Consider the following 24,318-nt stretch of genomic DNA (forward strand, 5'->3'; position numbering starts at 1 on the left):
ATGAGTTGCTTTGGCTGACTGACTTTGCTTGTTTTGTGTAGACATGCAGACAGATCATGTTCTTTAGACAAGAATGGTTATTCATTTCCATAGTGGTTGCTGTGATAACCTGGTACGATGATTTTGCGTCATTGTTTCAACTCAATGTAAAGGTCTTTTCAGTTGTATTCATTTCAAAGATGGATTTTGAAATGTGCTTGTCATAGAATATATTCACATCTTTTGACATGATCAAGAGGCGATACGCATCATCTGCACATTATCATGCATAGATTAACAGCTTTGGTACATTACCATGTATTTTTGCATACAGATGAATGTGCATATGATTTTGCCAATGCATGAACCTCTTCCATTCTTTCCTGAACACACGCTCACTAAACAGAGTACTAACACTCCCCCCATGCATGACGTATATGGAGAAGTATCTGAGTACAGTTCTGCATGTCTAAGCACAGGTACACTACACTGAAATTTTTGGTTCATATTTAGATTTAATAAACTCTCATTATGAGTTGATTACAAATATTTTGTCTGTTAATAGACTAAACCTGACAACCCATATTAATTAACCTTACATCAGAACTCATCTTCCAGGCAAATTCCTCAGCATCCTGGTAGACTCTAAGTCTAAATAAATACTTTATTAAGAGTAGAGGATGCTTTCTGTTATTGTATATTTGCCTGTTAACAAACCAATCCCAAACCAACCCTTTCTGTTTAACCTTACCATTTATATGTCATCTTCCTACACAAATTCCTCATGTGCCTGGCAGATTCAGACTAACCACCTTGTTGAGAGTAGAGGACGGTTTTCTGTGGACAGATGGACATATATTTTGTTTGTTAACAAATGTAAAGTAAACTGAACTAAACCCATATTAACCTCACCACCATTCTTCATCCACCTGGCAGATTCAGACTAACCACCTTGTTGAGAGTAGAGGACGGTTTTCTGTGGACAGGTGGATATACATTTTGTTTGTTAACTAATGTAAAGTAAACTGAACTAAACCCATATTAACCTCACCATCATTCTTCATCCACCTGGCAGATTCAGACTAACCACCTTGTTGAGAGTAGAGGATGGTTTTCTGTGGACAGGTGGATATACATTTTGTTTGTTAACTAATGTAAAGTAAACTGAACTAAACCCATATTAACCTCACCATCATTCTTCATCCACCTGGCAGATTCAGACTAACCACCTTGTTGAGAGTAGAGGACGGTTTTCTGTGGACAGATGGACATATATTTTGTTTGTTAACAAATGTAAAGTAAACTGAACTAAACCCATATTAACCTCACCATCATTCTTCATCCACCTGGCAGATTCAGACTAACCACCTTGTTGAGAGTAGAGGATGGTTTTCTGTGGACAGGTGGACATACATTTTGTTTGTTAACTAATGTAAAGTAAACTGAACTAAACCCATATTAACCTCACCACCATTCTTCATCCACCTGGCAGATTCAGACTAACCACCTTGTTGAGAGTGGTGGACAGTTTCCACTGACAGGTGGACGTATATTTTGTTTGTAAACAAATGTAAACTAAAATCAACTTAACCCATATTAACCTTGCCATCATTCTTCATCTGCTTGGCAGATTCAGACTGACTACCTTGTTGAGAGTGGAGGATGGTTTCTGTGGACAGGTGGACCCTGAGGAGCAGCACCTGACACCAGAGAAAGTGTCGATCGTGGCCACCAGGAAGAGCTCCCCCAAGCTGTTCCGCTGCCCCGCCTGCCCCTTCTTCACCAAGGTCAAGGTGAGTGGTCCTTCCTCATTGCTGCTGCCCATGTCTGGAACAGCCTTCCACATCATGTCCATTCATCTGACTCCGTCTCTGTCTTTCAGTACAACTTGTAGTTTTAAACCAAAAAACTTAATGTTTAAGCACTCTCAGTTTCCTACCTGTGTAACACTGCCCCATACCTGACAGCTCCTTTGCATGTATTAGGAATGCGAAAAGGGAGGGGGGAAGGGAGCGGTTGGAGAGAAGGGAGAAACGGTGGAGAGAGAAAGAGAGTGGTCAAGTGTGGTTCTTTCATGTAAGTTGCCCTGACCTCTTAGAGAGGGGGGGGCGGGGGGTGGGGGGGGGGGGGGGGCTGCACAAATGTACATTTTCTTCTTTTTCTCCCCCTTCTCTGTGAAGAGACACAGGAGCGCAGCACGGAAGAACAGTCCAACAGATTCCTGCAGATCAGTTGGTTGTACATTATCATCATCATTATTATTATTGTTGTTGTGAAGGTGGAGATGGACCGGCACTCCCAGGAGCACACGGAGGAGAAGACGTACTCCTGCAAGCTGTGTCAGTACCAGACCTACTGGCGGGGTGACATGGGGCGCCACCTGTACCGCAAGCACCCCTCAGAGGTGTCGAACGAGGCGGACGTGAAGAAGTTCTTCATTTTCCGACCAGACCGCCGGGCCCTGTCCAAGGGTGGGAGGGGGGTGGAGGTGGAGGCTGACGGTGAAAACAACTTCCCTGATGCCGAGAGCAAGGCTTCAGGTAAGGTTTTTTGAACATTTTTGAATCTATTAATTTTTTTAGTTTGTGTTGCTGCCGTGTAAATGTTGCTGTTACTGCTTTGTTTATGTTTTTGTTTCATTTTCTTTTGCTGCTGTATTAATGTTTCTGCTACTGCTGTTGTATAAGGTTGGGTTTTTTTTGTTGTTGTTTTTTTTGTTAACATTGCCGCTACTTCTGTTGTATTATTTATTTATTTATTTATTGGTAATTAACATTGTCTACAAATTGTGAGATGAATATAAAAATTTAAAATATCAGTTAGTTTGTGTCCGTTTCAAGGTGTCAGAGCATGTGGACTGATCTATATACCCTACTGCACCACACCTGCTTTAAGAAAAGTAATTTTTAAAAAGTATCAGGTGCCTTACCTTCCTATAGACCCAAGGAGCTGGTCAGGTTTTCAGCCAATGAAATGGAAAATTTTGTGTATTATTTTAAACGCTGCTGCTTCATTAGAGTGACATCACAAGTTTGTGGGAGGCTGGAGTGGCTTCTTACATGTGTTGGATTTGGAGAGTCATTTTCGTGTCATTGGCTGCCAGGAGGAATAGCAAGCCCTGATTTGTCCTTTTGGATAAAATGGCCATCACTTGCTTTTGGTTGCAGTCAAACGCTTCCAGGGTTGGATCTACATGCATGCACACACACACACACACACACACACACACACACACACACACACACAAACCAAAAAAAACCCAAAAAAAAACCCCAGCCCAACACACATACACACACATCACCATCCCAACACACACACACACATATGTACACACACACACACACACACACACACACACACACATGCACATGCACATGTGCACATATACATTAACACAAACACCAGCTGAAAATACACACACATGCACATGCATGCACACATACACACACATACACACACACACATCAGCCCAAGACAGCTTGGCTTGGGAACACCAACAGTAATGTTCAGAAAACATTTCATAAGCTTTTCATTGTGTTGTGGTCAGAGGTGGTTAAAACTTCACTCTTGGTCCAGCTGCAGAAGGTGGGGAGGAGCCACAGCCGGCAGTGGAGGAGAAGGAGAAGACGGAAGAACCTGTGGCTGAGAAGAAAGAGGGCAGCGCTCACAATGTGGGCTACGTATCAGAGTCCATCGCCAACTGCACGGAGACCACAGACCAGGCGGGCAACAAGATCTACAGGTGCCAGTTGTGCTCCTTTTCCAACCACCAGGCATACAAGATGAAGAACCACATGGACACCCACCTCAATTTGAAGCAGTTCAAGTGCCCGGTGTGTGGTCGCCGCAGCAACTGGAAGTACGACATGCGGAAGCACATTGCCAGCAAGCACCCGAGCTGCAAGCAGGACGTGGTGGTCTTGTCGACGGAAGAGGCCAAGGCCACCATCCAGGACTACATATCCAGCACGTCCAACATCAAGAGAGACCACCACCTCAACGTGGGGCCCCTGGCGCCCATCAACACCAAGTCAGCCAGGCTCGACTCGCCTCAGAAAACATCCACACCGCAAATCAAGGAGAAGGCTGAACTACCACAAGAAAAGCCCTCGCTTCCTGACAACAAGAAGAAGAGGGCATATGAGTACAAGTGCTCCCACTGTCAGTTCCGCTCTTGGTACCGCTCCAGTGTCACCAAGCATCAGCATGATGAGCATCCTGGGCTGTTGGGACTGGGCATTCTGGCCAAGCCCATCCTGATTTCTTCAGAGGTTGAGCTGGATGACATGATGACCTCCACAGAAAACCAGGATCAAGAGGCAGCACAGGAGGAATGGGATCTGCCAGAAATGAAGGAAGATTCTGTGGAAAAGATGGATGTGGATGAAGAAGAGTCAGTTGCCAACAGCCCCATGTTGTATCGCTGCGCTGAATGCGGGAAAGAGGGCACCTCCAAGGGGTCCATCAAAAAACATTACAACTACATTCACCCTGACAATGAGGTGCGCATCATCTCGGTGGCAGATGGGGTTGAGTTCAATTACTACACTGGTCTGCCCACCCTTGACAGTGTGACGCCGTCTTCCCCAGTGTCGGATTCCAAGGATCGAGCGTCCCTGACCAGCATCCTGAACGACCCCAAAAAGCACGGCTACTCAAAGCCCTTCAAGTGCTCTGTGTGCGGCCAGCGCTCCAACTGGAAGTGGGACATCAAGAAGCATCTGCGTGCGAAGCATCCTGGTCAGTTCGGCCACGTCATCGTTCTACAGCTGGATCAGGCCAGAGCCACCTGTCCCAAGAAAAGCAGTCTCCACTCTCTTGATGAGGCTGACGACAGCGGGGATTCTGAGATCAATTGCAGCAGTGTCTCAGAAAAAGAGTTCATCATTCCTGAGAGCAAGCCAGCGGCCAGTCCCAGTAATGCTTACAAGTATCAGGAGATGCTGCTGGGTCGCTACAAGCGCTACAAGTGCTCTGGGTGTGGTTATCGCTCCAACTGGCGCACGGACATCTGTCGGCACATCGAGCGGCGGCACAGGGACAGCAATGCTGAGGTGATCTTCATGGGGATAGAGGAGGCGCGGGAAACGTTTGAGAGCTACACCTACCAGCCCAGCAATGTGCCTTCGGGATCCTCCAGCAGTGACGGCGCCGCCTTCAAGTCGCCCAAGCCCCCGATGCCGCCCAAGCTGCCCAAGAAGCAGCAGCAGGCGCTGACAACGGGCAGGGTGTGGCACTGCCCCAAATGCAAGTTCATGACGGCTGTGCGGACCCACGTGGTGACGCACATGCAGAGTCATGGCATGAAACCCTTCCGCTGCATCGAGTGCGGCATGATGTCCCGCTTCCGCAGTCCCATGAACCGCCACATCCGCAAGCAGCACAGCTCCACAGACTACAAGGCCTACTGCAAGCTGATCATCAAGTACACCAAGCCTGCAGCCTGCAGTGTGTCAGCAGATAGGGCTGCTGGTCAGGGAAGGTTTGTGGACGCCTACTTGTGTCGCTTGTGCACTGGGAATACAGTGGAGACCTCAAACAGGGAGGAGATGATGAAGCACATTCTGTCAGAGCACGGCTCGACTGATGCCAGTCAGGTAAGGGCTGAAGGAATGTGTGGGGGCGTTTCTGTATTATACAGGTTTTTGTGTTGGTCTTGTTTGAAAATTTTACTTATATATTTTTCCCTCTTTATTTTACGTTGTTTCGGAATGTAAGAAATCACTTTGTTTTTAAGCAGCTGCAAACTTCACAGGTTTTCAAAATCATTCACTTCCACTTTTATGAAGGTTTTCAGTTCAGTCTCACCTTACCTTGATTGAAGTACAAATGTTACTTCTCTCTCTCTCAACTCGAAATGATCCCAAACAAACCCATGATGCTACATACCACCACTGCACCAGTAATGTTAAAGTCACAAAATCTTTCAAAATTTTTAGTGATTGTTTATAAATTTGTGAAAAAATATCATCTTCTTAGATGAACAGACTATAAATGAATAAATCAAATGTGAAAAAAAAGAAGAATCTGTCTTTAAGTGTAACTAAAGTAATGCTGGAAATGAAGTGAAGCAAATGACTGACATCATGTGATTATCAGAAAAAGTAGTCTTTGACACAGAATCTAATCAGGGGTACAAGGTGTTTCTTGTCAGTGAAGTACATCACAGTGCAGTACATCACCACACCTTTCCCTCTCTCCAAATTGACAGGCACTAAAAATCAAGAAGAAGATCGGCATTGAGAACGGATACGACGCGGATGGGAATATGGTGGATGAGGGGCAGAAGGGGGGCAAACCCAAGCGCTATTTCTGCACCATCTGCCCGTACCGCACGGACAAGCGTGGGATGCTGACGTTCCACCACAGCTACCACCAGCCCAGCAGTCAGAACAAGTACAGGTGCAAGCTGTGCCCTTACTACGTCTGTGCCCCCCGCCTGCTTCACCAGCACATGAAGTGTCACGAGGAGAACATGGATGACCTGGCCACCCTGGAATCCTTCGGCTGGAAGTCTCCCTTGGAGAAGACACCCCCTTCATCTCCCAGCAAGGGTGGCAAAGTCTCGTTCGAGAGCTCCCCAAAGAGGCACGCTTGTGAGAAGTGTCCGTACACGACCAACAGCAAGAACGACTTCCTGTACCACAAGCAATTCCACCGTCCCAAGCCAGCGGCAGAATACAAGTGTGAGTATTGTGACTATTGGGTGACGCATCGCCGCCTGCTTCGCCAGCACGTCCGTCTTCATGGGGAGGAGTACCAGGACGACTCGGTCGTTTCCTCGCCCTCCAAGTCACTGGCGTCCGACGCCAGCGCTGTACTGGATGCAGTGGAGATCGCGGCCATCAAGCAGAAGATGATCGCCAACAAGATCACAGCCAGCCTGTCTACCTTCCCCGCGGTGTCCCCCATGAAGATCGCCACACAGTGCTCTGTGGGCAATAGGCCCGGCTACATCCTGCGTGACGGAGTCTACAAAAAGCTGCACCAGTGCTCCAAGTGCCCCTACACCAACATCCGCTCTCGCAACGTCCGTCTGCACGAGCTGATGCACGGCTGGCGCCGGAGTGACCACCCCCTGATGAAGTGCCCCCACTGCGACTACTTTGTGGGTGCCAAGGGTCTGCTGTCCCACCACATGAAGGTGCACAACCAGCAGTACCGACCCGACCCGCTCGACTCCACAACCTTCGACCTGGAGCGCAGGGAGCATGCGCCGGGCATGGCGTCCATTTCTGCTGAGGTGGACGACGACGGCTCCAACAGTGTGTTTCTCTCCCCTGACATTCCACAGCGCCAGAAGGTAAATGTTGTTCTGGGTGTGGGTGTGTGTGTGTGTGTGTGTGTGTGTGTTCACTATCATACTTACTTCATATGTTGTGCAAGTGCATATATGCAAAATGTGTGTTTTTGAATCATGTGCTTAGCTGGGTGTGTATTGTGTGTGTGTGTATGTGTGTGTTTAAATAGTGGGAAAGTGATGTTTTTATCAGGTTTGGTTTGCAAAGATTTTATTGTGTGTGTCTTTGTTCCAAATTTTACTGTCATGCTTGTGATCTGTATCTACTGATACAGACTTCATTGCACTTAATTCATTTCTGTTATGGAGATGATAATGTTATTCTGATTCTGATTGTGATTCCGACCCTCCCTGTGTGCGTGTGCAGGTGGACACCTTACTGGAGATTTCCCGCTTCAAGAAGTATGGCTGCGAGAAGTGCCCCTACGCCAGCGGCAAGCGCTCGCACTTCATGCGTCACATGGAGCTGCACGGCAGCCGGCAGCGCCATCTGTGTCAGTATTGCGACTACTCGGTGCCCACCATGAACCTGCTACAGCAGCACCAGAGGATCCACCTGATGCCTAACCAGAACCTGCTGGCCACGCAGTCCTTCTCCAACCTGCAGCACCTCAAAGAGGTCAGTCAGCACCTCACTTTACGTGCTTAACATACTTGAATGAATGGTGAGTGATATGGATACTTAAATAGTGCCTGTCCTCGGTTGGAGACCAAGCTGTAAGCGCTTTACAAACTCAGGGGGTCATTTGCACAACAGGCTGCTTACTGACGGCTGCCATTGAGTGCTCATCATTTGTTTCCTGTGTTATTTGATCAGATTTCAGGAGTGCACGCATACCCACTCAGAAAGACATGTAACAGTTTACGTGTATGACTGTTTTGTTTATTTACTCTGCTATGAATGCAGCCAAAGTCCATTTTCAGGGGTTTGCATGCTGGGTATGTTCTTGTTTCCATGACCCACCGAACGCTGACATGGAAAAGAGGATCTTTAATGTATGTATTTGATCTGCGTGTGTATACACACGAAGGGGGTTTAGGTACTAGCGGGTCTGGACATGTGTTGACCTGGGAGATCAGAAAAATCTCCACCCATTACCCACCAGGTGTCGTTACCGAGATTTGAACCTGGGACCCTGAGATTGAAAGTCCAGTGCTTTAACCACTTTGCTGTTGCACCCATGCTTACTTTCTGCCCTTTATGCCCTCTGGTATGTAGGGCAGCAGCAAAGATTTGTCACTGATGTCTGCTTTAGGCCAGACTCAGAATAGTACTGAGTTGTGCTTCAGAGTGTTCAGTTCTCCTCGGTGTATTTAGTTCTGTGACAGGTGTTCTTTAGCCTTCCTCTCTTGCGTTTACATGCTGGTATCCTGTGCAGATGCTGTGTGGGTGATGTTACCTTGCCACCACACGATGCCTAACACATGCCGTCCCGTCATCCCTGTCAGTGTTTGATGGTTATGGAAACACCAACATACCCAGCATGGGCACACCCACCCCTCGGAAATTGGAATGTTCAGTATACTGCCTGAATGGTGGGGTGAAAACAGCCATACAAATAAAAGCTCACTTGCAGATTTGAATGAACAGGGGAACTGCAGCCAACACGGGAAATAAAAAACAAAAGAAAACAAAACAGTGTTATTAATATGTGTGTGTGTGTGTGTGCAGGTGCCAGCAGATGTGGCTCTAGCCAGTGCCTTGCCGCCCACAGACTCCTCGGAGTCGGTCACCATCAATGTCATCCATGACCACCTGGAGCTGTACGAGAACAACGACACCAACTCCTTTGATGCGGAGCCCAAGAAGCTTTACCGCTGTGACCGCTGTCCCTATGCCAACGTGCGGCGAGACCACCTCCTGACTCACCTGCGTTTCCACCTGACCAAGAGCAACTTCCACTGCCCATACTGTGACTATAGGTCTGTCTGTGCTGATTGTCCTGGTGGTGGTGTTTTAGGGGGTTTCTTTAAGTGATGGTACTGTGGAAAATCAAGCTGAGCATCTGGTTGTTTGGATGAGACGATAAGCTGGCGTCCTGTAGGCAGAACGCACTTGTGGCACTGATAAGAAATCCATGGCAACTTTACTGTTGTCCTCAGGCAAAATTTTGTTGAAGAAAGCCACTCTGATAGGTATACAACTAGTAAGTCATGCACTCAAGGCCTGACTAAGCACGTTGGATGCTGCTGCTCGTCAGGCATCTGCCAAGCAGATGTGGTGTAGTGCATTACATGAATCTGTCTCCCACCCTCAATAGTTCCTTGGAAGACTGCATCAGCGAGGCCATAGGATCTTGTTATATAGCCATATCAGTGCAGTTTGCTTTTCTCAACTGCTGGCAGATCTTCATAATTATGGTCCTGTGTGCTGCTTGATGGTATGGTGCACTGGTTCACTGGCGATGTGATCAGTTTATCTGATGTTTAGTATCTTGCCATAACTTCTCATTTCCATGTGATGTGATCAGTGTATCTGATGTTTAGTATCTTGCCATAACTTCTCATTTCCATGTGATGTGATCAGTGTATCTGATAGTATCTTGCCATAACTTCTCATTTCCATGTGATGTGATCAGTGTATCTGATGTTTAGTATCTTGCCATAACACCTCATTTCCATGGCTTGAATTCTTTTTTCCAAATTGGCCATTAGGGTCCATGTCTCACATGTATATGGGAAGATAGAATAATTATACCAGTGCATGCGGAGTCTGGTCTTGTGTTTCATGGAGATGTTGCTGACTTTCTGTATGAATTTCAGTCTGGATAGCGCTGATGTTGTCTTTGTTATTCTTGAGAGGATTTCTTGTTTGGATCCTTCATTGCTGATGATGGATCCCAAGTATGTGACCAGTTGAACAGTTCCTACCTTCTGTCCCATCATGTTCACATCAGCAGTGATGGTGGTGGTGTGGCTGGACGTCATCTGGGTCTTTTTGATGCTGATTTTTAGCTCAGTGACTTTTAAGGGTTATTGCCTGCAGTTGCATTCTTTTGATATTATGTTTCATGTTTTCCATTATGACAAACATTGTGGTGTTGTACTTGTAGTTGTAATTCTTCTGAATGATTAAGTGATTGTGGATCTTTTGTACAACATTGGTTTTTTGAAGTTTAGGGGAGGTTACCTACTTCCGGGAGGTTATCGGCTGTAGCTACTTTCGTTTTCTCTGCATAGGCGGATAGTAGTTTGCACAGGACAGGAATGTCAGACCCCTGCCGGAGTCTGCACTAGTGGGTCACAGTAAGTATGTTATTTAAACGTAATTTTAGGAAGAAAATTTCCTATGTGTGTGTGTGTGCTTGTGGGTTTCTGTGTAAGTATGTACCCTTTCTGCTTCTTCAGTGTTGTATTCTATGTTTCGCATGCAGTGCACCCAAGCAGCAGCTGTTGACTCAGCACATTCGAGTGCACTTCTGCCCTCTGCCGGAGCTCTCTGAGTGGCTGATGGAGAACGGGCAGAGTGAGCGTGCCCAGGAGGTCAATGACATTGACCTCACGCAGGCCTTGGAAGTGGCGGAGAAGTTCCAGACTTCCCCCAAACGGAAACTGAACGTGCTGCTGATGACACAGAGGAAGGATGGAAAAGGTCTGGTGCTGTTGTTGTTTTTCTCTCTTGATCTTTTTCGTTTTTTCTACAGCATTGATTTTATTGTGTAGATGTTTTGTGTTTTGATTTAGATTGATCAGAAGTAGAGAACTCTTGATTGATAAGGTCCACATTGCATTTTTGTTTTGTGGCTTTGCCTTTTGTCATGGAATACAGCCACCAAGAATTATGTTACTTGTCTGTCTTTCTTTCTGTGTTTGTTAGCTACAACTTCTTTGTTCACTTGTATCTTGAGATCAGTGAGTGGGCTGTTATGTGTATGAGTCTATGACCGTTGTTTCTGTTCTGTTCTCAAGGCAGCCACTTGGGGTGGATGCTTGTAGGGGGTGGATGCTTGTAGGGGGTGGATGCTTGTAGGGGGTGGATGCTTGTCTGTTGTTACGGCTTGGGGAAACCACTCACCAGTCTGGAATGAAGATGGCTTAGTTCTGTGTGCATCTGTATAAGTCGGTGCGTGGATTTTTGGTCGGTGGATGGGGAAGGATCAGTGCATGATATAGGCATCTTCTGTGAAAGAGCTCTGTCCTTTGTTTTTGAGCGTGTCACTTTAGTTATGTAAGTGGCTGTCTGTTCACATGGATACAGTTGCTTGACAGTTTCAAAGTCAGTCTGTTTGTCACAAATACTGCCAGTAGTTTAGCAGTGTTAGAATTTTGAATTGTGGGGAATGGTTCTTCCATACCTTGAATGATCAAAGCTGGTCATGATCGTGTTGTGAAGATCATTGGCTGCATGATATTGAAACTGGCAAGGTTTGTTATTGGATGTACTTTACCCCCTTTGGTTTGACACATGGCTTGTATGATTGCAGGATGAATGTTTGCTTGTTGCTGTATGATCAGGACGCACTGTTGCAGAGGAGGATGAAGGCAGTGGTAAGGCGGTGAAGAAAGCAAAACCAGACCCAGGGGAGAAGACTGGCGCCAACAAAAGCGCAGACAAAGAGGTGACTGCCGTGCCAGACAACAGTTCGGCCAGCGTGGATGGCCAGGGCACCGCGACTGAACCCCAACCCAGCACGTCCACCGCTGCGGACCCCGCGGACAGCAAGGCAGGGGAGGGCAAGGTGGGGGATGAGGGCAATGTGTACATCTGTCAGTACTGCGACCGGGAGTTCCCCACCTCCAAGCTGCTCATCACACACGAACTGCACCACCTGATTGGCAATCACTTTGAGGTGAGTTGTGTCTGTTGGCAGTCACTTTGAGGTGAGTTGTCTGTGTTGGCAGTCACTTTGAGGTGAGTTGTGTCTGTTGGCAGTCACTTTGAGCTGAGTTGTCTGTGTTGGCAGTCACTTTGAGCTGAGTTGTGTCTGTTGGCAGTCACTTTGAGCTGAGTTGTCTGTGTTGGCAGTCACTTTGAGCTGAGTTGTGTCTGTTGGCAGTCACTTTGAGCTGAGTTGTGTCTGTTGGCAGTCACTTTGAGGCAAGTTGTCTGTGTTTGCAGTCACTTTGAGGCAAGTTGTCTGTGTTGGCAGTCACTTTGAGCTGAGTTGTGTCTGTTGGCAGTCACTTTGAGGCGAGTTGTCTGTGTTGGCAGTCACTTTGAGGTGAGTTGTGTCTGTTGGCAGTCACTTTGAGGCAAGTTGTCTGTGTTGGCAGTCACTTTGAGCTGAGTTGTGTCTGTTGGCAGTCACTTTGAGCTGAGTTGTGTCTGTTGGCAGTCACTTTGAGCTGAGTTGTGTCTGTTGGCAGTCACTTTGGGGTGAGTTGTGTCTGTTGGCAGTCACTTTGGGGTGAGTTGTGTCTGTTGGCAGTCACTTTGAGGCGAGTTGTGTCTGTTGGCAGACACTTTGGTGTGAGTTGTGTCTGTTGGCAGTCACTTTGAGCTGAGTTGTGTCTGTTGCCAGTCACTTTGAGCTGAGTTGTGTCTGTTGGCAGTCACTTTGAGGCGAGTTGTGTCTGTTGGCAGTCACTTTGGGGTGAGTTGTGTCTGTTGGCAGTCACTTTGGGGTGAGTTGTGTCTGTTGGCAGTCACTTTGGGGTGAGTTGTGTCTGTTGGCAGTCACTTTGAGGCACTTTGTCTGTGTTTGCAGTCACTTTGAGGTGAGTTGTGTCTGTTGCCAGTCACTTTGAGGCGAGTTGTCAGTTGGCAATCACTTTGAGCTGAGTTGTCTATGTTGGCAGTGACTTTGAAGTGAGTTGTCTGTGTTGATAAATCTCTTTGACAATCATATTTTGGTAATTTTTCTGTGTTGACAATCATCTAGAGGTAAATTGCCAAATGTTGGCAATGATTTTGAGGTATGCGGTCTGTGTTGGCAATGATTTTGAGGTATGCGGTCTGTGTTGGCAATCATTTTGAGGTAAATTGTCTTTGTTGGCAATTACTTTGGCAGTCATTGACATTTTTTTTTATTACCTGTATACGCACTTGTATTTATTTTTGCTGTTATTTTTTTTTTTCATATTCACTTTGTGGTGGAATGGTTAAGAGCCGTGTACAGCTTTGCTTCACTGCTTGACCCTTGGTTGTCTTGAACATATTTAAAGACAATTTTTGTGAGTCTAACCCAGTGCAACTTCTCTTTGTGTTTCATCAGCTCTGTCGCACACATTAGTCTACGCATATGCCTGCTCTTGTGCACACACACACACTACTCACAAGTACTCATGCAAGCATGAACAAACACATGCACACCCACCTCATGTTTTCAAGAGCACTGTTGAAGCAGAAAAATGTTTCACTAGTTATATTTTCTCCTAAAGATGTGACCTCCGAAGAGAATCAGGCCATTGAAAGTGGAAGTCTGAGGAGAGGAATAATAACAGCTGGTAAAACTTTAAAAAATATATCTGGATTCAACAAAGAAATTGTTTTGAAGATCATACATAAGTTCGCCATTGTCAGAAGAAGCGCAGTAAACACAGAAACCCCTGTACAATCAACAGAGCTCTTGCCTTCATCGATTTGCTTGTTTAAAACAAAGTGAGTATGTGATAACTGAATCTCTGTTTTGTGTGCATACATGGGGGAGTTTGGGGGGTGGGGGGGTTAGTGCGTGGAGTGTGTGAGAGAGATTGTGCGTGTGTGTGTGTGTGTGTGTGTTTAAAGATGATACACTTCACATGTCACTTTTTTCTTTCAAGATTCCATGATTCCTGTATTTGATAGGTGAATATCACATTTGAGTCTTGAATTTTACCTTAAAATTATGTTGTTGTTTTTTTCTTTTAGCTTTTTTCCTTCTATATTTTTGCTTTTTAAGTCTGTTGCTTTATTTTGTAACATGCATACTGCCGCGTCTGGGCAGCCAGTAACGACATTACTGAAGTAGCCAATCACATTATAAAAGGTGGTGTAATGCTGTCATATTTGTAATGCTCTTCTTTAGTAGTTTTACCAAGTAACATTCATGAAATTGGTCTGTGTTAGTTTTTCTTCCATGTTGCAGTTTGATTTTCAGGAGCTTTATGACACTCCATTGTTTTTGTGTTGTTTTTCCCTTTGCAGCTTTTACATGATTCTTACATAATTATACTGTGGTCCTTATTGTTTGCCTTCTGGAGAACTTTGTAACATCTGAATTTTCCCTTTGTTTTCAGACACTTCAAACAGATTTGATTCCTCATTTGTTGATTAAATGTGCTTTGGTTTCTCATATATGCACTGAAGAAAAAAAGAAAAGTTAAAAATAAAGTGTGACTGCTTTGTTTATTAAAATGATAATTAGATTTTCTTTTTCTGTAGAAGTTTACATTTGCAGTGATTCACTTGTATTATTATTTTTTTTTTACTATTTCTAAAGAATGGTTCACTGGCTTCGTTATGATTAATATTAGACTTGTTTCTTTAGAAACGAATGCTTCCACAACATTATGATCACAGCCCATCACAGTCACCTTTTTCTTTTTCTTTCTTTCTCTCTTTTTTTCATCTTCCCATCTGCAGCACTTAGAAAGCAGCAGCGGCCATTGTGATGCTTCTTCTTCACCCAGTGTGACTAACAGTGTGCACACTGACCCTGCCAGGTGACCTTCCTGTGACCTCCCTCACCTTTTGCGCCGCTAGCGTTGCATGGCTTGACGATACGTACATTGTTTCACACACACACACACACACACACACACAGATGCACACATGCGCATGCACACACTCACACATACACACGCATGCACACTGTCAAATGCACATACATGTGTGTGGACACCCGCACACACACACACACGCACACACACCTCACACCTCATACCTCATTCTGATTGTCTGTTAGCCTCTCTCACACCTAGAGTCTTGGTCCTTTTTCTTTTTGTAACTCACTGAAGGATTAAATATGTGTACTGGACTAATTTCTGCTGTCTCTTCTTCCCTCCTTCCTCCCTTTCTCACCTTTCTCATCCATTAGTTTGTTTTAACTTGTTCTTGTAGTGAATAAAAGGTTTCCAAGAGAATGTGTGTGGGAGGAGGGAGTACTTTGTTACAAATTTGTTATGGTGTTCTTGTAGGTTTCAGAAAGAGATTGTAGGTGGTGTGAGGGGGTTCTTTGTTTCAACGTTGTTCTTATTTTGAATAACAGGTTTCTGAGAGAGAGAGAGAGAGAGAGTGTAGGGGGGGTGGAGTGGTAGTTTGTTTCAACCTTGTTCTTGTATTGATTTCTGGGAGAGTGGAGGGCAGTGGGGCAGTGTTCAGGGTTGGTGTTTGGTTTACCATATTGCTGTATATTCAGTTGTAATAAATTTCCTTTTTCGAGGGGTGTCAGATAGAGTGAAACTTGCAAAAAGGAATATGTGCAATGCACTGAATGAGAACTATATAGCTGTTGTAATCAGAACTGTTAATTTTTATCGCTTAGACAGTGGTCTTGGGTCTTTTCCGCCCTGGCTTTTCCATAACGTTTCATCTGATTTCGTCTGATATCTAAACTATTCGAAAACTGATCCGCTGCACATTTATAGATTATGAGTTCTCAACTAATTTTATTTCCTTTAAATTTTCATGCTCATCAAATCACATCCAGTAGCAAGTATGGATATATGAACATACACACCAATACACATATATGCAATCACACACACAAACACACACACACACACACACATCACACACACACACACACACACACACACACCAACGCCAATGCCAACACTTAAACACATACACCTCCGTCCCCTCCACTAACACGCTTACACTCACAGCCACCCCAACACAGTCTGAATCTTCATATGTGTAATAGTTAACCTGTGAGCCCAGCACAATCCTCAATCTTTTGACGTCTAACATATGTGACCTTTCTCAGAGTCGCGTGTGGAACATTGTGTTGTGTTCGGCTTTGCAATCAACCAGTTAAAGGTGTTGTCACGGCTCTTTTCATTGGTTGCTGCCAGTTCCTCATGGAGTTAGCTGACCCACTGTGTGTTCAGTGTGTTTGAATTTCAGTATGCATGATCGTTAGTGTTAATTAACACTCTTTTTTTCATGTTTCTCATTAATTTTGTGACATGTCTTTTGACTTTGCATGCATGTTTAAAATGTGGACAACACATGGACAAATTGTGGTGCGCTGTTGTTTCTTTCCATTGTTGTTCCCCTCATTTTGAAAATGTTGGTGTTAAATGTTTCTTTTGAAGTGTTGATTTTCATTATTTGCACTGTGTTGAGATGTGAACTGAAAATGTTTGGTTCATCGCATGGTTATCATATGTTCTGACATGGTGAATGAGAGTGTTGTGCCTCTTTTGTTGATTTGGCATGAATCTCACACAGTCATGCACACACAAGCACATGTGTGTATGCATACACACACACACACACACACATTAATATTGAACTTCATGCTGATGTCTGGTGCCATGAGTTAGTGTTTGGATTCTAAGTGTTGCCAGTCTGATATGTGTGCTACCTATCACACCCTGTAAGTGACATTAGAAGCTGTGTACAATCTTCCTTTAGTGTCAAGGATATCGTTGATCGGTAGTCATCAGTTTGTATTACCAACAGGGAGCAGTGACCAAGTGGTTACATTCCTGTCTAGGAAACCAGTGTCCACAGGTTCGAGTCCCATATGGACCAGAATTTTTACTCTCCCTCTTTAACAAAAGTTGTTTTGAAGATCATAGATAAGTTCGCCATTGTCAGAAAAAGTGCAGAAATCACAAAATCTCCTGTACAGTCAACAGAGCTCTTGCCTTCATGATTTGCTTGTTTAAAACAAAGTGAGTATGTGATAACTGAGTCTCTGTTTTGTGTGCATCTGTGCATACATGGGGGAATTTGGGGGGTGGGGGTGTTAGTGCATGGAGTGTGTGAGAGAGATTGTGTGTGTGTGTGTTTAAAGATGATACACTTCACATGTCACTATTCTTTCACGATTCCATAATTCCTGTATTTGAATAGGTGAATATCATCTTTCTTGTGCTTTTTCCTCTGTGGTTTAGACACTCACTGACTACCTCTTCTACCTCTTCCACTGCCTCTCACCCCACCCACTCCACCATCCTACATCATTATGATTGGAAATCCCCTGAAAGTGAAATGGAATTGGTTTAAAGTTTATCAGATTACATGCAGTTGAAAGCAGAAATCCCCTGAAAGTGAAATGGAATTGGTTTAAAGTTTATCAGATTACATGCAGTTGAAAGCAGAAATCCCCTGAAAGCGAAATTGGTTTAAAGTTTGTAAGATAACATCCAGTTCATAGCTGAAATCCACTGAAAGTGAAATTGGTTTAAAGTTTGTAAGATAACATCCAGTTCATAGCTGAAATCCACTGAAAGTGAAATTGGTTTAAAGTTTGTAAGATAACATCCAGTTGATAGCAAAACTCATCAAATCATGTTTTAACCGATGGCCCAGTGGAGTGATGTGTATGATGTCAGAATGTCAGTGTTGCATGTGTTTTGTGGTGTGTGGCTGAAATGTTTCACTGTGCTTGTTGGCTTTCTCCACCTGACCTTGGGGTGGCCTGTGGGTAGGTGCTTTTTTTTCTTTTTTTTTCCCTTTCTTTTTGGTGGCAGGATAGCATGTACAGCAATTTGGTAGACCAGAGACTACTTTGAGAGAGTTTTATCCCCTTTGTTGAGACGAAAAGAGATGATCAGTGTCAACCACCATGATTGAAACAGTGACTGCAATTCCAGCACCACCCAGAGACTGCACTGGTGGCCAGTGAGAATTCATAGAAATTAGAAGGCAGTCTGAGGGAGATAATGCTATATAATTATTTTTTTTTTTTCTGTTCAGCTGTTCTACATTTCTTTTTGCTGTATGATAACTGTTAACCATGGTGGGGGTTTCCAAATCATAAGAAAAGGTTTGTTATGGATGTACAAATGTAGTAGAACAGTTGAAGGGTGGGCACTTGTGGGCGGGGTTCAGTGCAGGCAGAGGGGGGCTGGTTGTGTCAGAGTTCTCTGGGTCAGTACATCACATCACACACAACAGGTTTTCCTGCCCTCTGTGTGCCACATTTTATTGGATCAGGAACAAGGTGATAGTATGAAGGGGATTACTGGATAGTGAGGATAAAAGTCATTGCCTGTAGCAGTTGGGCTCAGTTGTTCAATTGGAAATGCTTATTCTGACCTTTATTATACAAAGCATCTGCACCTGATGAGTTATGAATTGTTCTATGGATTATATTTATTGCAGAAAGTAGAATGTGTGATAGTTTGACACAGAGCATACACCAGTATTTATTCTTCGCACTCCAGTTTTAGATTTCAAGCCCAGGATTGTTCATAAACAAAACACTTTATCTTGATACAGTAAGTTTCAGGTTTCCCCCTCCTGTGTTTTTCCTCTCTAAGAACTAGACACAGTTGCAGATTTTTCAAAATGATGAACAGCCGCACCACCCAAATGACTGCACAGCAACATGACATGGCATAAAGAAGCCTGTAAACTAATTGTGTTTGGGATTGTTTCAGTTCACAGACGATGTATCTCCTGATGCGCTCGCAGTCGCAGCAGGCAAGGAACAGACCACGACGACGGCTGAAGCTGAAAAAGATCATCAGCATGTAGCGCCGACAACAGCAACAAAGACAACAACAGTGGTAGTGGGCAGGAGAGAAGAGGAAACTATCATCGTGGATTCAGAGTCGGACGAGGAGAGCAAAGTGACAAGTAGACCGGAAACCTCGCAAACAGCATGCGGGGAAAATCGGGAACTGCCGAAGACTGCAGATAGGGAGTTGAATGGGAAGACAGGTGGGAAAGCTGAGGACGGTGAAGTGGAAAAGGGCGAGGGAAAGCAGGACAGAGGAGGTGAAGGGGGTGAGGGTGAGGGTGAGGAGAGTGGTGATTCAGCTTCTGACAGGAAGGTAGTGGTTTTCTAAATTATTGTCATCTGACAGTCTGCCAATGGTGGTGAGTCCCACTGACATTTACATTTATAATATAATGATACCGGTTCTCTTTCAGCCTTGATCCCTCCAGATTCCCTTCTCTCTTGCCTGTTTGACACACACACACACACACACACACACACACAAGAGAGAAAAAAAGATAAAGAAGAACTCTGAAAAAAAAAAAGAAAAAAAGAAGAGAAGAATAAATGAAACTGTATGTTATTAACAATATTTGTAATGCAAGAATGTTGAAGAAACATTAAGTGTGCTTTTGTGTGTGGGTGTGTATAGTTTGTTCTGAATTTTTTGTTAAAATTGTATGTTGAAATTATGAATCATTATTGGTAATATTTCTTCTTTTTTTTCTTTTTCTTTTTTTATCAAAAAAGGTACAGAAAAGAGTGTTTTCTGTTTTTTTATGAAAAAAATTGCTTAAGAAAATGCTAGGCAAGTGAAAACGGAGGATCGCTCATTGGAAGAGTCAGACAGAATGTGAAGAATTTAGAAAAGGATAAATATTCAGCCTGACTGAAATATACTTAGTACAGTTATGTCTTTTAGTTCTGATCATCATAGATTGTAATCCTGAGAGCATATACCAGTGTAGTTTGTTTTTAGTAGAGAAAAGTATTTCCTTTCTAGATATGCAAGCAAGATACAAAATTAAACGGTATATGGAAAAAGGAAAAAAAGAAAGTACATGGAAAACAAAAACAAACTACCAACAACTGTAGCATCTGCACCAGTACAAAGAGCACTCTTGCTACAAGATAGCAAACCGTGAACAGAGAATTCTCGTGAGGAAGATGTGTGTGGCTTGATATGATTTACAACATTAGAGAATAACCTATGTAATGGTATTTTCCTGTGCTGACGGAACTGAGGGTGAGATGAGGCAGGGAGGGTGTGGGGTGAGTGAGCTTTGTCATCAGAATAATGTCTGTGAATTGGGCTTCATTAATGGTGCATATTACTGTAAACAAAATACAAATATATAATGTATACATCCGTTGAGCATCACAATGCTGTCGCATTATGATCTTGCATGCAAATACATGTTTGTCGTGCCGTTGATTATTGTGTGAGTCTTTGAAGACTGTGTTCTGTTGTCTGTGCTGTTTTTGTTTGGCGGAGGGGAACTTTATGTTCCATTGTTCTTCCTGTTATGTTTGGGTGGATCTATGACATATGTTTTATTGTCCTGCTTGTTCGGTTTTTTGCTGATAAAGTTGTAAAGCTTTGTGAAAACACTTATCCCCTCGAGTGCTTTAGGATGGAAATTTCCATCCACTTCTGTGCAAAAAAGTGCCCCAGGTTGGAAATATCTATCCCAATCATGTAGATTGTTCCCTGTCGCATAATCATCAATTTCATGTGAAACTGCCATTATTGGATTGTGTGTTCTTTTTCCTTTCAGAAGAGTATAGATTATATATGCATTCTTTTTGATGTTTGCATGCGAACATTAGAAAAAAACAAACACCCTCTGTGACCAAAACATCTCTTGGCAAGTAGTTTGTCACTGAGTGTAAGATAGACTGGGCACTGAAAGGGTTAAGGTCAGTGTCATGGCTGTGGGTAGCTTATGTTCAGCATTTAGAAAAAGAACAATGAGAGAATGTGGGGCTTATTAGGATGCATGCTTTGGTTGGAAATTGGGTGATGGGGTTTGTTACTCACATTTTCCCAAATACTTGCAGCTTTTGTTTTCAAAAGATGTTATTTGGATATTTTTAGTTTGATACTTGGTGGTTTTTGTTCCATCATATTTTTTTCATAGTTGCGTATGTGTTTTAAACTTCTCATGTGTTTTTTTTTTCTTCTTTTTTCAGTAGTTTTCTTACTTTGCTACTTATCTTTTTTTTTTTATAGTCTTTTTGACTCTGAGAGCAAAGTGCATTATCAGTGGCTGCAAATGAATTTCCAACACAGTTTAGTGTATTAATTCTCATCAGACGTTTGATTAGCAACAAAGGCCATGGATGTAGGTGGTTTTGTAGGGAAATAGCTGGTGTGTGTCAGCAGTGGTCATTTTGTAGGGAAATAGCTGGCAAATAGTTGGTGGGTGTCAGCAGTGGTCATTTTGTAGGGAAATAGTGGGTGTGTGTCAGCAGTGGTCATTTTGTAGGGTAATAGTGGGTGTGTGCCAGCAGTGGTCATTTTGTAGGGTAATAGCTGGTGTGTGTCAGCAGTGGTCATTTTGTAGGGTAATAGCTGGTGTGTCAGCAGTGGTCATTTTGTAGGGAAATAGCTGGTGTGTGTCAGCAGTGGTCATTTTGTAGGGTAATAGTGGGTGTGTGTCAGCAGTGGTCATTTTGTAGGGAAATAGCGGGTGTGTGTCAGCAGTGGCCATTTTGTAGGGTAATAGTGGGTGTGTGTCAGCAGTGGTCATTTTGTAGGTGTGTCAGCAGTGGTCATTTTGTAGGGAAATAGCTGGTGTGTGTCAGCAGTGGTCATTTTGTAGGTGTGTCAGTGGCCATTTTGTAGGGAAATAGTGGGTGTGTGTCAGCAGTGGTCATTTTGTAGGGTAACAGTGGGTGTGTGTCAGCAGTGGTCATTTTGTAGGGTAACAGTGGGTGTGTGTCAGCAGTGGTCATTTTGTAGGGAAGTAGCTGGTGTGTCAGCAGTGGTCATTTTGTACTTGTAGGGTAATAGCTGGTGTGTGTCAGCAGTGGTCATTTTGTAGGGTAATAATGGGTGTGTACCATATTTTGTAGGGTAATAGTGGGTGTGTACCAGCAGTGGTCATTTTGTAGGGTAATAATGGGTGTGTACCAGCAGTGGTTATTTTGTAGGGTAATAGTGTGTGTGTGTGTGTGTGTGTGTGAGCAGTGGTCATTTTGTAGGGTAATAGCTGGTGTGTCAGCAGTGGTCATTTTGTATGGTAATAATGGGTGTGTACCAGCAGTGGTCATTTTGTAGGGAAATAGTGGGTGTGTATCAGCAGTGGTCATTTTGTAGGGTAATAGTGGGTATCAGCAGTGGTCATTTAGCTGGTGTGTGTCAGCAGTGGTCATTATGTAGGGAAATAGCTGGTGTGTGTCAGCAGTAGCAGTGCTTTTATAGTGCATTGCACAGCTCCGCATGCAGCTAACGTTCAGCATAGCCGAACAAATACTGGGAAGGGTGCCACTGATTGTGATGTCTGCTTATGGATTGTGATATCTGCACATGGACAACGAAACTGGGTGAGAAACAGAAAGTGAAAATGAGATGAAATAACATAATGGTAGCCCGCTATCATTCAGTGAATCAGTATCGGTTATTTTCCATAAATGGCAGAACTGGAGCTGTGCTTGTACGATGTTAATTGTTGCGTGAGGGAGCATGCATTTTTCTACAGTGATGACTTGAGAGTTGTTTTGCAGTGAGTTATTGTTAATAGCTCAAGATTTCTGCTACCTTTTCTGTTGGTGTGTACTTTGTCCATTAAATAATGGATGCACAATTAATTTCCAAGTGGATGAATGAAGATGTGTTGTACTGTATTGTATTGTGCGGTCACTCCATTTTGTACATTTTGTCACCTTTCAGTTCTGGTTCATGGATGATTTGGAGTTCCTGATTATGTATGTATGTATGTATATGTGTATTTGTTACAGATGCAGGTGCATTTTTGCAGAATATACCTGCATTTGATTGCTATGTGGGTTTTTTTTTTGTGTGTGCTTTTTTTCAGTAGTCATTTTTTACCCTTTTGACCCCCACCCCCCTTTGTTTCTGTTAGCCATTCCATGTATCATGGAAAGAGCAAAGTGTTACATACTTGGCAGTTTTGAAGTAGATGAGTTGGTTTCATAGTGTGTGTGTGTGTGTGTTTAGATAAGAGTTCGTAAGATAGACACAAAGTTTACACTGAATTTCTGGGTTAAATTGTATAGTGGTGGTTGGAAATTTGTAACAAGAATATGGTAAATATTAAAGAGAATTGTGTTTTTAAAAAGAAAGAAAAGATCAGCATGACAGCAGCAATGATTGCATAATTTATTCAGTAAATAACTGCCTGAGGGAAAATAATACAAAGGGGACCAGAATTTTTTTTTGTGTGTGTTGCTGTATACTGTTTGAATCAATCATGGTAATGTCCACTGCTGTTGGTGAAGTTTTTGCATGGCTTTAGATAATTGTTCAACAGCTGAAGGCTGTTGGGACAGTGGAAGTTGTGAATGGTCCAGTTCAGCAGACAACAGCAAGAGAGAGGGTGGTATACGTTTGATTTGAATGGAATGGTGTTATTTGAGCTTGTGCTCTTTTGATTATCAAATCAAATGTCTGTACTCGATGTTGCAGAGGGCTGAAATCTTAGCAAAGTCTGTAACTCGATGTTGCAGAGGGCTGAAATCTTAGCAAAGTCTGCAAATGATTTGTGTGTGTATGTTTTAAGATAAGTAAGGTCAGTTTTCATTCATCAGAATGAAATGAGTCATCTGAACTGTAAGAAAAATAAGTCTCTGTTACCAGCATTATTATCATTGTTTGTTTTTAAAATCTGATATGATGTCAGGTGGTATGATGAATTATTGAAAGAGAACACCAAACAATTTATTACATCATTTCAAAGGAATGATATTATATGTGGCCTGATTTTTAGGTAAAAATAATCAAGTATAACTGAGAGAAAGCAGTTGTATGAATGAGTAGACATTACAGAGAAAAGGAGAGCACACTGTATGATAGAGGTAAACTCCAGTTCATCAGTGTAGAGTGAGTGTGAAAGCATTTTATCAACATCATGATTCAAACAATATTGCCCATATTTGCTTTTGAAAATTTGCTTCATGATTAAGAAATATTCCCAATATTATTTTGGGTACATGTGCATCAAGATAAGAAAATATTGCCAAACGTTTTGTGCAAGTAATGCTAACCATACATGTATTTTTGTAATGAAGTAAACTTGTATTTTGCAACAAATTGTCTTTATAATTCCAGTGACCCAGTGATTTTGAATGATCTTAAGTCATAAGCGTATGATTAATTGTGGCAGTAGTATCTTCATTGTTCTTACAACCATAATGAAATGTACTTCACAAGAACTTCACATCAGTGTCAACTTTTTGTGGGGATGTAAATTTCACTTCTTGCCTTACAGTCCCAACAATAAAATTCTTTTTTGTTTATGATTTTTGTTGATAATC

General features: G+C 43.3%; 1 protein-coding gene across 5 annotated transcripts in view; it reads left to right on the forward strand.

Annotated features, from left to right (window-relative positions):
- Positions 1–24,123, forward strand: part of LOC143285473 (uncharacterized) — a 37,199-nt gene extending 13,076 nt beyond the window's left edge. For 4 of the 5 annotated variants that reach the window (XM_076592776.1, XM_076592778.1, XM_076592777.1 and 1 more), the window contains exons 6-14: positions 1,659–1,772; positions 2,258–2,519; positions 3,556–5,576; positions 6,191–7,282; positions 7,647–7,898; positions 8,952–9,202; positions 10,654–10,871; positions 11,750–12,069; positions 18,758–24,123. In XM_076592776.1, coding sequence (XP_076448891.1) covers positions 1,659–1,772; positions 2,258–2,519; positions 3,556–5,576; positions 6,191–7,282; positions 7,647–7,898; positions 8,952–9,202; positions 10,654–10,871; positions 11,750–12,069; positions 18,758–19,168 — 4,941 coding nt within the window. In that variant the 3' untranslated portion in view covers positions 19,169–24,123. The remainder of the gene's footprint in view (positions 1–1,658; positions 1,773–2,257; positions 2,520–3,555; positions 5,577–6,190; positions 7,283–7,646; positions 7,899–8,951; positions 9,203–10,653; positions 10,872–11,749; positions 12,070–18,757) is intronic. The other variant, XM_076592780.1, reaches the window with a different exon arrangement.
- The last annotated feature ends 195 nt before the right edge of the window (positions 24,124–24,318 follow it).

Source organism: Babylonia areolata, chromosome 9 (assembly GCF_041734735.1).
Source record: "Babylonia areolata isolate BAREFJ2019XMU chromosome 9, ASM4173473v1, whole genome shotgun sequence".
Taxonomy (NCBI): domain Eukaryota; kingdom Metazoa; phylum Mollusca; class Gastropoda; order Neogastropoda; family Buccinidae; genus Babylonia; species Babylonia areolata.